Source organism: Hypanus sabinus, chromosome 9, assembly GCF_030144855.1.
Source record: "Hypanus sabinus isolate sHypSab1 chromosome 9, sHypSab1.hap1, whole genome shotgun sequence".
NCBI classification, from domain to species: domain Eukaryota; kingdom Metazoa; phylum Chordata; class Chondrichthyes; order Myliobatiformes; family Dasyatidae; genus Hypanus; species Hypanus sabinus.
The window spans coordinates 147,958,489-147,971,666 of NC_082714.1; the positions used below are offsets into that span (position 1 = coordinate 147,958,489).

The window sequence follows — 13,178 nt, forward strand, 5'->3', positions numbered from 1 at the left end:
CAAACAGAAAGAGAAAATAATAACAAATAAGCAATAAATATTGAGAGCATGAAATGAAAAGTCCTTGAAAGTGAGTTTATAGGTTGTGGAAACAGTTCAGAGATAGGGCAAGTAAAGTTATCCCCTCTGGGTCAAGAGTCTGATGGTTGAGGGGTAATAACTGTTCCTGAACCTGGTGGAGTGAGTCCTGAGGTTCCTGTACTTACTTCCAGATGCCAGCAGCCAGAAGAAAGATGATGGATGCTGCTTCCCTGCAACAACACATCAAACAGATGTGTTCAGTGGTGGGGAGGGCTTTACCCATGATGGACTGGACCATGTCCATTACTTTTTGCCCCTTTTTTCCAGCAGCAGGGAGTAGGGTTCTTCGACAATATAAGGGTAGAAACTCAAAGTCTTTTCCCACAGTAGTGCTACCAAAAGCAAGATGGCAAAATTAAGGTAAGAAGAGGGAGAATTTAAGGGGAAAGATTTTTTTACACAGAGAATAGTTGATATCTGGAACTCTGCAACTTATGTTCTCAATAGTATTTATTGCATATTTATTATTATAATATTGTATTTGCACAATTTGTCTTTTTTGCACATTGGTCATTTGTTAGACTTTATGTGCAGATTTTCATTGATTCTGTTGTGTTCCTTTGCACCCACTCTGAATGCCTGCAAGAAATGGAATCTCACGGTGGCACGATAATAAATTCACTTGGAACATTGTACCCACCGTCAGAGCAGGTGCTGGAGTCACATTGGTTTCAGAGACATTTTGACATGCACTTCAATAGGCATGAGAGGTTGGACGCACTTGGGCTGTATTCTCTGGAGTGGTGGAAGCTGAGGAGAGATCCGATACAGGTTTATAAGATAATGAGAGGCACAGATAGAGTAGACAGGGAGTATCTGTTTCCCAGAGCTGAGATGTCTAATACCAAAGGGCATGTATTGAAAGTGACAGGGGTTAGGTTCAAAGGGGATGTGAGGGGCAAGTTCTTTTATCCAGAGAGTATTGGATGTCGGGAATGAGGGGCCTGGTGTGGTGGTAGGTGCTTAGATAGGCACAGGAATATGAGGAAGATTGAGGGACACAGACAATGTGTAGGTAGTTTTTGACTGATTTTGACCTTTTTAGCTAGTTTGGCACAACATTCTGTTCCCGTGCTGTACTGTTCGATATTGTATGTTGTTCAAGGCATAGAAGGATACAGATTTAATTCTAGCAATTGGGACTGGAAAAATTGAGCAAGAGGGGCCAGTACAGTCTTGACGGGCCGAACGGCTCTATGATTCTAAAATCTGGGAGAACAAAACATTTATTTTGCAAAGGGAATAAACAGCACTGGTGTGTGTGAGAGGGAGAGAGCGCGAGTTTGCAGCGCTCTCCTGTTAAATCCAAGGTACAAACTTCTATTGTGACCGTGGGCGAGGGGAGGGAGGGAGGACGGTGATTGATGCATCATCACTTGATTAGGTGGCCCTGCCCCGGCGGAGCCGCTCGCTGGGAGCGCGGCTCACTCACATTCTCCCTCGAGCAACAGCAATGAGAGTAGTCAGGGTTCAGTGAGCAAACTCGGGGGGAAAGATGGCGAGGGGCACGGGAGTCACGGCCCTCCTTGTAAATCTCTACTGCTTCGTGAGGTTAATTCCGGCGCAAGAGGTTCTCACCTACGCTCACGGTGTGAATGGTTTCAGTCTGCACCCGCCTTACTTTAATCTGGCCGAGGGAACACAAATCACAGCCACGGCCACTTGCGGACAGGATGAAAACGAGCGGCCGATCGAGGATCTGTATTGCAAACTGGTTGGCGGGCCGGTATCCGGAGACCCCAGTCAGACTATCCAGGTACAGTGAATTACCTCTCTTGCTTGTTCTAGGTGGGAGATTTTGCCCCTAATCAAATTGTCCTGTGCGTTCTGCTGTATTGGATCAGACAGGGTGTTTGTATTGCTATTTAAACCCCGTTTCTTGTGTTCGTGTGTTTACCAAAGTTCAAATGTTACTGCATCAGGCCGGCTTTTAATGGTTTTTTATCTCCCAAGGCAAACACCAGCAGCGCCAATATACACGCTGAGTATTAGCTGGGTGTAGTCGGCCGGTGGGGAAGGTTGGCTGCCTTGCAGGTACACTGGGGATCGGAAACTTCGGGTTTACAGGCTTCCCAGGCGGCAGGTTGTTCCGAGTGAGAGAGGTCCCGCATACCACATTTGCAGCGGTGAAGTAGACTGGATGTAACCCGAGCATTATCCACGCAAAACTGTTTAACTTCGGGCTGCTTCTTAAACCCACGCTGCGGTCGGATTGTTGACTCTCGTTCTGCACTCTGAAGAAATGCGGAGCACGTTCTCCTAAAACGTTGATGCATATCTCTGTTTCAGTTGCTGTTTCGGTCCACCGTGACTGTAAATCTGCCTTTGAGGGAGCGAGCGAGAGAGAGAAAAACATTGCTTCCCGTTCAGTGTCAGATTTTAAAAGACATGGCATTGGAGGACCATTCGGCCCACGCTGTGTGTCCTCGCAATCCGCCCTCCCCCCCCCCCACCCCGACCCCGACCCCGACCCCGACCCCGTGTAGTCCGTTGACATCAAACAGCCAGTTGCCCTGTTCTTCGAGGATGAGTACTCTAACTCCACTGCGAATAATTTTTGTATTTTCGATCTGGATCATTAATAGTTATCTCCTCTTCTTCCCCCCCCCCCCGCCCCTTTGCTCGTTTCCATTTTTTAAAGGTTGGTGTTAGATTTCATTGAAGGTTTGGCCACCCCAGAACCATTCCCTACCTTTACTCGATAATTGTTCCGACGACTATAACAGGCTTGTGCAGGTTGTGCGCAATCCAATACTCGGTTGTCTCCCGGCTGCCAAATTTGTTTGCTTTTCATGAAAGTTTATCTTTAATTAAGCTCTCGGCTGCTGTGATTACGGGTTTATGGTGTTGTTTGATGGCGCTCAATTTTAATCACATTATAACTGGTAATAGGTTTAGGAACTGGTCGCTTTAAAAAACGGGTTAAGGGTAGACTGAGGCGCTTTTGGTTTTGTTTAGAGTTGTGCATGGGAAAAAATATACACACTTCGAGCAATTCGCTGGTACTATTGCCCTGAATTATTTCCGTCAGGTGCCGGTTCAATTCCAGATCATGTCCAGGCATTGTAAAATTAAGGACTTCTCGTATTCCCGTTATACATTTTGTTCATCACTTCGAGATTTTGACAGGAACATGGACAGGAAACAATCAGAATCACGTTTAATATCACCGGCATACGTCGTGAAATTTGTTAATTTAGCGGCTTCAGTACAGTTCAATACATGATGAATACAGGAGAAAACGGAATGACAAAAAGTGTATACATATTAAATAGTTAAATTAAAATAAGAAGTGCACAAACAGGAATTTTAAAAAGTAGTTAGGTAGTGTTCATGGGTTCAATGCCAATGATACGAGCAGACCTCGGGCCAGTGTGACCTAGTCGGGTAGGCACCATGGTCGCCATGGAGAAGTTGGGCCGAAAAGCCATACAGCGTGGAAAGAGGCCCTATGACTTTATGAATCCATCTCAGAGGAGCAGGAACCATGAACTAATAGAATCAATTTGCCTTCTGAAACCACTGTCTACCTAGCACCTCTCCATTAAATCTTTCAATGCTTGCCCCAGGGAGAACATCTCCTTCACTCTAATCATTCATGTAAAATCCCGTCTTGCTTATTAACTGCTGAGGAAAGAATGAGAATAGGCAGTTGGGTGACTGGGTCCATTCAACAACGTTAAACTTCTGCACTTCAAGTGAGTCAAGGGTTAATTAAATTTAATTGTTTTTAAATGTAGGTAAATGTGACTCTTTCTACACCACCAGTCCTGCCTGGTAACATAAGCCTGGCATGAACTCTTTCTGTGCATGGGAGGCTTTACTTTGAAACTAAAGAGAAAATTTAAGTACTGTAGTTGCTGTCAAAGGGCTTTGAGAGATAAAACGTCAGTGTTTCCTGTGTTTCAGTGAGGTGTGAAAAGCTCTCTCAGGATGGCACAGTGCAATGCTATCAATGAAGGCCAGGATTTTTAATCTCCCTCATCCCTCAAACAACATCTTGCATCTGCCAGCTAGGTCAACAGGGATATGCTACCAACCAGTAAGTGAATTTGAAACTAGATCCCTAAATTTGAATAGTGAGAGAAGATAATAGTGAGAAAATAGTAACAGTGAAAGAAGCCAACCCTGTGAAGTAAGACTGTAAGAGCAGAATTAGGCCATTTAGCCCATCGAGTCTGCTCCATCATTTCATCATGGCTGATCCATTTTCCTCTCAGCCCCAATCTCCTGTCTTCTCCTGGTATCCCTTAATGCCCTGACCAATCAAGAATCTATCAACCTCTGCCTTAAACATATGTGAAGCCCATAACAACAAATTCCACAGGTTCACCACTCCCTTACTAAAGGAATTTCTCCTCGTCTCCATTCTAAAAGAACTCCATTCTGAGGTTGTGCCCTCTGGTCCTAGACTTTTCCACCATAGGAAACATCCTTTCCACGTCCACTCAATTGAGGCCTTTCAATATTTGATAGGTTTCAATGAGATCATCCCTCATTCTTCTGAATTCTGGTGAATACAGGCCCAGAGCCATCAAACACTCTTCATTCATTCCTGACCAGCCACTCATTCCTGTAATCATTATCATGAACCTCCTTTCAACCCTCTCCAGTGATCTGGAACCTCCTTGGAAGGAACCAGATACAAATGTCATTGCGCCTGTTAATCATGTGACCACTTGGCCATATTCTTGAAAAGAAACGTTATCCAGTCATCCTTGTGATTTTACTGGTAACATACTGTGAAAACGTGGCTTCAGAAAAAAAAGTAAGTTTTTATCAGGTTTGGATACAATTTGTTATTCAGCAAATTCCTAAGAAGATAATTCAATTGCAACTTGACTCATAAACTCCAGTTATTGTATTACTGTCATATTTGTGCAAAATGTTTTTTTTTCTGGAAAGGTGGAGTTGCCATTCTTTTTCCCAAGCAGCAAGGTTGATAATTACCACCACCCACTAAACCACCCCAACACACCCCCACCACTACTTTAACATTTCCTGTCAGTCACCTTGAGTACAGACGCTCCTATTGCTAATGTCACTTTATCTACAGTACTGTGTAAAAATCTTGGGCATAGATATAGAGATAGCTAGGGTGCGTAAGATTTTTGCTCAGTACTGTTGTAATTTAATGTATGCACTGTACACTTGTGTTAAAAAAAACAGATTTCATGACATATTTGATGATAAACCTGATTCGGATATAGATCTGAATGGACAGAGTGGGAAGGGGATAGGGAGACAGGATTCATGGTTGGGGGGGAAAGGGGAAGGGAGAGGGGATGGAGTGGGAAGCACTGGAGAGACATTCTGTAATAATAAGTAAACTAATTGCTTACAATAAAATGACTTTGGTGTATCAGGGCTGGGTGTGTCTGCACCTGTGCCACCCTCTGTCCCGAGCACTCCTCTACTGTCTGTCCCACACCCCTCCGGTGGGGCTCCACCCATGCCATTCCCAACATCCTTTGCTCCCACCAGATTTAGAAACTTGCTCTCTGCTCCATGTTGACAAATACAGTACTGGGCATCCTAGCTATACATATGTGTACAGATAGAGGAGCAGAGTACTGTACATATAATCTATGTATATACGCTATCATCTGTATTGTGCATTTTTTATTATTGTGCTCTTAGAGGGCACTGGAATAAAGCTAAAGGACACAGATTCAACAGCAATAGAATGATTTCAATTTTTTGGGGGGGGGGGGGGGGTTGGGAGGGAGTGTGCAGTCATCCCAGCTAAAATTCCAGGCCTGATATTTTTTTTTCAACCAATCTTCCAACCCTGACACAACATCCACGTGGAAGTAATGGAAGTTGACTGTGAATGTTTGCACATTTTTTCACGTTTTCCATCCTCTGCTTGTCGTCTCCGCTGCAGTCTCTGATCTCGACAGGCAGGAAAAGCCACTTCTCTATTTGTCAGCAAAGTGATACTGATCTTGCCTGGTAGCCCCAAGCAATCACTTTCTTTCCTCCCCACCCCCACCCCAAGGATTAATTTTCCAGCAGCAAAGAGTCTAATGCCTCTACTTCCTCATCGTCTTCTGGCAATCCCTTGATCTGTCTGCTGCCTCAGTGTTGTCAGAATACTTAATGATTTCACATTTATATGGTGGAAAAAGGATATGAACTTGTATATAGGGATATGTGAGAAAAATTTAAACTCTGTTATCTTTGGAGTGGAACATTCACTGAAAAGCCTTGGTAGAGTGGGCATGGAAGGGATGTTTCCATGATGTGGGAGAGTCCAGGACCAGAGGGCACAGCTTCAGAATAGGAGGATGTCTCTTTAAAATGGAAATGAGGAGGAATTTCTTTAGCCAGAGGGCGGTGAACCTGTGGAATTCATTGCCAAAATTGTGGTTATGTTTAAAGCGGAGGTTGATATGTTCTTAATTAGTAAGGGTGTCAAAAGTTTCGGGGAGAAGTCAGGAGAATGGGGTTGCTGCCTGTAAGGAGTTTGTACGTCTCCTCCCCCTGACCATGTGAGTTTCCTCTGGGTGCTGTGGTTTCCTCCCACAGTCCAAAGTCTTGTGGGTTGGTAGATTAATTGATCATTGTAAATTGTCTCGTGATTAGGGGAGGGTTAAATTAGGGGGTTACTGGGCAGGGTGGCTCAAAGGGCTGTATCTCAGTAGATAAAATGATCAGATGACAAGACTCAATGGGCTGAATGGACTAATTCTGCTGCTGTGTGTCGCAGTCAAATCAGTAATATGCACTTGCAAACATTCTGTAGTACTTGGTAGTGGTGGAGATGCACAACCCATGTTATAATCAGATGATGTTGAGAAATAGTCTGACTCCATTGAGGCATTATAAGCTCAGCTGAGTCTATGTTGGACCAGTGCTGGTATGTGAGAGAAAACATGAAGCGGTCAGTTTTGAAGATGTTCAGTGCAATGATTTTGCTTTGGGTTTGGGGCTGAGAGCTGGAAGCCTAGCTGGGAATCTAGTGAATTGTGGTTTAGTGTTTATGAAGGGGACAAACACAGTGTTGCTGTTGCACAAAGAAATACTTTTCGTTACTTTGGGTCCCATTTTGCTGCAGAGTGCTCACTCTTCATGCATGAACATTATCAGTAAGGAAAGAATTTAAGGAATATGGAATTTCCAAGGAATATATTGATTCCTTGGAAATGAATGCTTTCCCCATTGGCATTGGGTAATGGATAACTGGATGTGAATTCTCTGGGATATTCCATCTCCTTTTCCAGTACAATGGGCAGAGTGCCTGCAATATCCTGAATTGCCTGGTTGTTGAGGGGGAATCCTACCCTTGACAGATCCTTGGGAAATTTATGTTTACAAGTCAATAGGTTATTCTCCCACTGAGCTCAGCCCAACCTTGTTCTACTCAATTTCACACAGAACAAACCTTCTCCAGATGGCATTGCTGATGATCTCTTTCAAAGTGGGAATCTGGACTGATGTATGGTTTCTCTCTTAGCTGGAGTGGCATTAACAAATCTTCAGTGCCTCCCCAGTGCAAGTCGGTGAATAGTCTCGGTTTTGTAAGATTAACTTTCACAGCTGGCTGTGAATTTACTCGCTCCTTAATTCAGCAAGTTGGGTCTGTCAACTCAAGAGTTAAAGGAGTAAAAGCAAGAAATGTTTTTTTGAATGTTCATGGCCTTTTGGGAAAAGCATTGTGTCTATATTGCCAGGGTACAATAATAGCCCTTCGTATTGAGACATCTGATTTTTACTTATTCTTGTTCCTGGTCATGTAGAGGACTATAGCTGGCTTTCTGTTCCAATTCTTTTGATATCCACATTTGTGAATGTGGTTAGAGAAAAATGTTATAGCATGCTCTCAAATTTCTAGCAATTAATGATCTTCAGATGTCAGTTTAAATTCCCACCATGACCACTGTAAAATTTAAATTTAGTTAATTATATAATTAGTAAAGATAATTACCTAAAGTAGGTTAAGTATGGTGATCAAGATACAACCAAATCATTTTAAATTCCATCAGATGCACTGGGCAGCATGATAGTGTGACACTGTGTAACCCTCTACGGCGCCAGCTGTCACCGATTGGGATTCAGTCACCGCTGCTGTCTGTACAGAGTTTGTCTGTTCTCACCATGACTGCAGGGGTTTCCTCTGGGTGCTCTGGTTTCCTCCCACGTTCCAAAGATGTACGGATAGGGTGAGTAAGTTGAGGACGCGCTATGTTGGCGCAACAAGTGTGACATTTGCAAGCTGCCCCCGGCACATCTCAGACTGTGCTGGCTGTTGACACAAAATCAAATGTCATTTTGTTTTGACGTACCTTTTGAAGCAGGTTTAATATCAGTATAAGTCATGAAATTTGTTAACTTAGTGACAGCAATACATAATTATAGAGAGAAAAAATAAATTGCAGTAATATATATTAAATAGTTAAATAATTAGTGCAAAAAAGTAGTGAAGTAGTGCTCATGGGTTCATTGACAAATAAAGCTTTTTTTTAACATCTTTCATCTTTTAGAGAAGAATCTTGGTTTAACAAATATGTAACACTGGAGATGGAGCTGACTCTTCCATCTGCCTTCTGGTATCAGCTAGCAATACACTCCTTTCTAGGGTAGTGCTTGTCAACCAGTAAATGCTGACCTTGTCAGTGATTTCCACACCCCTTGAATGATTTTAAATATACATGTTGTTTGTGGGTTTGGAGTAATGACTGTAGAGATTGAGTTTAACTGCCCAATTTAGTTGTGGTGTTGAATGAACTGGATCTGTTTCAAAGCACATCACAGTGGGGGCTATTTTGTCATTGAGAACTCAATTGGCCCCATTATATCGTTTAGTGAATGGATCCCACCACACCTGATATTTAAGCTATGCATGACTCTGCACTTTGTAATTAACTCTCAGTGCCCTTTGAATTAACCAATAACAGCTGAGTTGTAAAAAAAGAAGTCATTACTGCTCCCACCATTTCTCCTGGGGGAAGGTAGGACTTAGCATGAAATGTAATTCTGCTAGTTTCAAATTTTGATAAGGGTATTAAAAAGTGAAACACTTTTGAGTCACACTCAGATTGGTTGTTCCCAACTTTTTCAAATGGGAGCCCCACTTCATGGCGGGTAAAATATGTGCTCCATGTCATCGATGACATGCTAGGATGATGATTTTTAGTCGCCTGAGGATACTTGGCATCTGCTACACCACTAAGGTACTGTAGCTAATAGTTAAGTTTTTTTCCTTTGTTAGCTTAGTAAGTGCTGGAATCCTCACAGAGTCCCTGTAATTTGTGATGATTATCCCCAATGGCTATCACAGAGCCTGAGCTGGGAACCACTGATGTAAAAGGAAGAACATTGTACTAACACCTATGTACAGTTGTCTGGAATTTATCACCATATTAAATGTATATATACTATATGATTATCAAACCAGTTTCACAGGAAAATTTCACTAATTATCAAATACAAAACAGGTCCTGCAACATCAGGTTCTGATCTTGTCCTCACCTACCACCCCACCAACCTCCGCGTCCAGCACATACACTAACTTCTGCCACCTCCTGACACGGAACGCATGCTACACCTCCTCCCTCACAACCATTCAGGGCCCTAAGCTGTCCTTCCAGGCGAGGTGACACTTTACCTGTGAGTCTGTGGGGTCATACACTGTGTTCGGTGCTCCTGGTGTGGCCTCCTGTATATTGGTGAAACCTGATGTAGATTGGGAGACCACTTCGCCAAGCACCTTTGCTCGGTCCGCCAGAAAAAGCGGGATCTCCCAATGGCCGCACATTTTAATTCCGCTTCCCATTCCCATTCTGATATGTCCATCAAAGGCCTCCTCCACTGTCGTGATGAGGCCACACTTAGGTTGGAGGAGCAACACCTTGTATTCTGTTTGGATAGCCTTCAACCTGATGGCATGAACACCAATTTCTCACATTTCTGGTAATGCCTCCCAACCAACCTCCTTCCTTCTCCATTTCCCGTTCCCTTTTCCCCTCTATCACCTTACCTCGCCCATCCATTGCCTTCCTCTGGTTCTTCTCCACCCTTTTCTTTCTTCCATGGACTTCTGTCTCTTTCACTAATCAACTTCCCAGCTCATTACTTCACCCTTCAGGTTTCATCTTCTTCCCCCACCGCCCCCCCCACCACCAAAATCTCCTCAGCCTTTTCTCTGCGGTCCTGCTGAAGGGTTTCGGCCCGTAATATCAACTGTACTCTTTTCCTAGATGCAGCCTGGCCTGCTGAGTTCCTTCAGCATTTTGTGTGTGTGTTGCTCAGATTTCCAGTACCTTTGGATTTTCTCTTATTTGAGGTTCAAGAATAGTTATCGTCCTACAGCCATCAGGCTCCTGAACTGAGTTGATACTTTCAATCACCACTGCTCTAAACTGATTCTACCATCTACATATTCACTTTCAAAGCATCTTTACAACTCGTGTTCTCAGTAATGTTTTTTTTATTTGCAGCTTGAGTTTTGCACATTGGTTGTTTCCCAGTCTTTGTTTATGTATAGTTCTCCGCAAATTTCACTTTTTTTTATCCTGTAAATGCCTGCAAGAAAATGAATCTCAATGTGGTTAGTGGTACATAATTTGATAATTTACTTTAAACTTTGAATGTTAAATGTGATTCTCCTTTAAAACGCAATTCCACTGATTTCAATGAATCCCAGTTTTAGAAGTAGAAAGTGAAGTAGACACCATGTATTGAGTTAAACATTACCAAAGAGGAATGGGTTTCTAAGCAGTGAAGAAAGAAGCTTGTTCACTTCTTATGAACTGTGTCCTATGACAGGGACGATCATGGTCTTTGACCATGAATGTTCGTGGCAAATTTTTCTGTGAAACTGGTTTGCATTGCCTTCTGGGAAGTGTCATAGAAATATAGAAAACCTACAGCACAATACAGGCCCTTCAACCCACAAAGCTGTGCCGAACATGTCCTTAGAACTACCTAAACTGACCCATAGACTTTATTTTTGTAAGCTTCATGTATCCATCCAGGGGTCTCTTAAAAGACCCTATCATTTCCCCCTCCACCACCACTGGCTGCCCATTTCACGCACTCACCACTCTGTGTTTTTTTTTAAAGACTTGCCCTTGACATCTCCTCTCTAGCTATTTCCAAGGACCTTCCCTCCACTTCCTTTTCCAGGTTATTTAAAAAAATCATGAAGAGTAGGGGTCCCAGAACAGATCCCTGAGGTCACTGGCCTCCATGCAGAATATGACCCGTCTACAACCACTCTTTGCTTTCTGTGGGCAAGCCAGGTCTGGATCCACAAAGCAATGTCCCCTTGGATCCCATGCCTCCTTACTTTCTCAGTAAGCCTTGCATGGGGTACCTAATCAAATGCCTTGCTGAAATCCATATACACTACATCTACTGCTCTACCTTCATCAATGTGTTTAGTCACATCCTCAAAAAATTCAATCAGGCTCATAAGGGACAACCTGCCTTTGACAAAGCTGTGCTGACTATTCCTAATCATATTATACCTCTCCAAATGTTCATAAATCCTTCCTCTCAGGATCTTTTCCATCAACATACCAACCACTGAAGTAAGACTCATTGGCTCATTGGTCTGTAATTTCCTGGGCTATCTCTACTCCCTTTCTTGAATAAAGGAACAACATCTGTAGCCTTCCAATCCTCCAGAACCTCTCCCATCCACATTGATGATGCAAAGATCATTGCCAGAGGCTCAGCAATCTCCTGCCTTGCTTCCCACAGCCTGGGGTACATCCTGCCTGGTCCTCGTGACTTAACCATCTTGATGCTTTCCAAAAGCTCCAGCACATTCTCTTCCTTAATATCTACACGCTCAAGCTTTTCAGTCTGCTGCAAGTCATTCCTACAATCACCAAGATCCTTTTCCATAGTGAATACTGAAGCAAAGTATTCATTAAGTACCTCTGCCATCTCCTCCAGTTCCATGCACACTTTTCCACTGTCACACTTGATTTGTCCTATTCTCTCACATCTTGTCCTCGTACTCTTCACATATTTGTAGAACGCTTTGGGGTTTTCCTTAATCTTGTCTGCCAAGGCCTTCTCATGGCCCCTTCTGACTCTCCTATTTTCTTTCTTTAAGCTCCTTCCTGCTAGCCTTAATCTTCTGGACCTCTATCATTACTTAGTTTTTTGAACCTTTTGTAAGCTCATCTTTTCTTGACTAGATTTTCAACAGCCTTTGTACTTCGTGGTTCCAGTATCCTACCATCCTTTCCCTGTTTCATTGGAACATATCTACGCAGAACACCACGCAAATATCCCCTGAGCATTTGCCACATTTCTTCCATACGTTTCCCTAAGAACATCTGTTCCCAATTTATGCTTCCAAGTTCCTGCCTGATAGCCTCATATTTCCCCTTACTCCAATTAAGCGATTTCCTAACTTGTTTGTTCCTATCCTTCTCCAATCCTGTGGTAAAGGAGATAGAATTGTGATCACTATCTCCCCTGCCATTATCAGTACACTTCAGAGACTGTCTGGCAAAAGTGGTGACATACCAGGACTTGTGATAGGCACTAGCCAACCATACACCAGCTTCACATGACCCTGGTCAAGGGGCTAAGCAGGTATTACACTTTGCCCAAGGGTGACTTAGGCTAGTGGAGGGAAGGAGCACTCTACACCTCCTTTGGTAGAGACATATCTCCACCCTGCCACCTAACAAAAGAATCATAGTTTGCAAATACTGTCGACGTAAGCAGGGAATATCTGAGCAGTGGCTCTGTAAAGACTGAATAGGCTAAATTCAGTTCCAATTTGGCAATCTCCATTTAGACACGTCCATGGGTGATGCTGAGGGAGCTTGGCTGATAATCTTTTGCTAGTTACAATTGATTGTAGATGCTAGATATTGTAAATGATCCTTTAGGAGCAAAAATCATAATGATACTCAGTTATTGCAAAGGAAACATTGACAGCAGGATTGAAACTAGTAACTCATGAGTTTGCAAATTTGGTGGTAATGTTACTGCTGTAATGGGTTAGACTAACAATTCAGAGGTGTGTACTCTTTTATTTCCCCCCCCCCATGAGAAATGTTGTATTTCAATTCTGGAATAAATAAAAAGACACCAATAATTACCATGAAAACAAGTTTATTAGCATC

At 43.0% G+C, this 13,178-nt stretch overlaps 1 protein-coding gene across 2 annotated transcripts in view; it reads left to right on the plus strand.

Moving 5' to 3' along the window:
* The first annotated feature begins 1,448 nt into the window (after window positions 1–1,448).
* The window catches only part of lama5 (laminin, alpha 5), a 333,519-nt gene continuing 321,789 nt past the window's right edge, over window positions 1,449–13,178 (plus strand). For both annotated transcript variants that reach the window (XM_059980763.1, XM_059980765.1), the window contains exon 1: window positions 1,449–1,837. In XM_059980763.1, coding sequence (XP_059836746.1) covers window positions 1,577–1,837 — 261 coding nt within the window. In that variant the 5' untranslated portion in view covers window positions 1,449–1,576. The remainder of the gene's footprint in view (window positions 1,838–13,178) is intronic.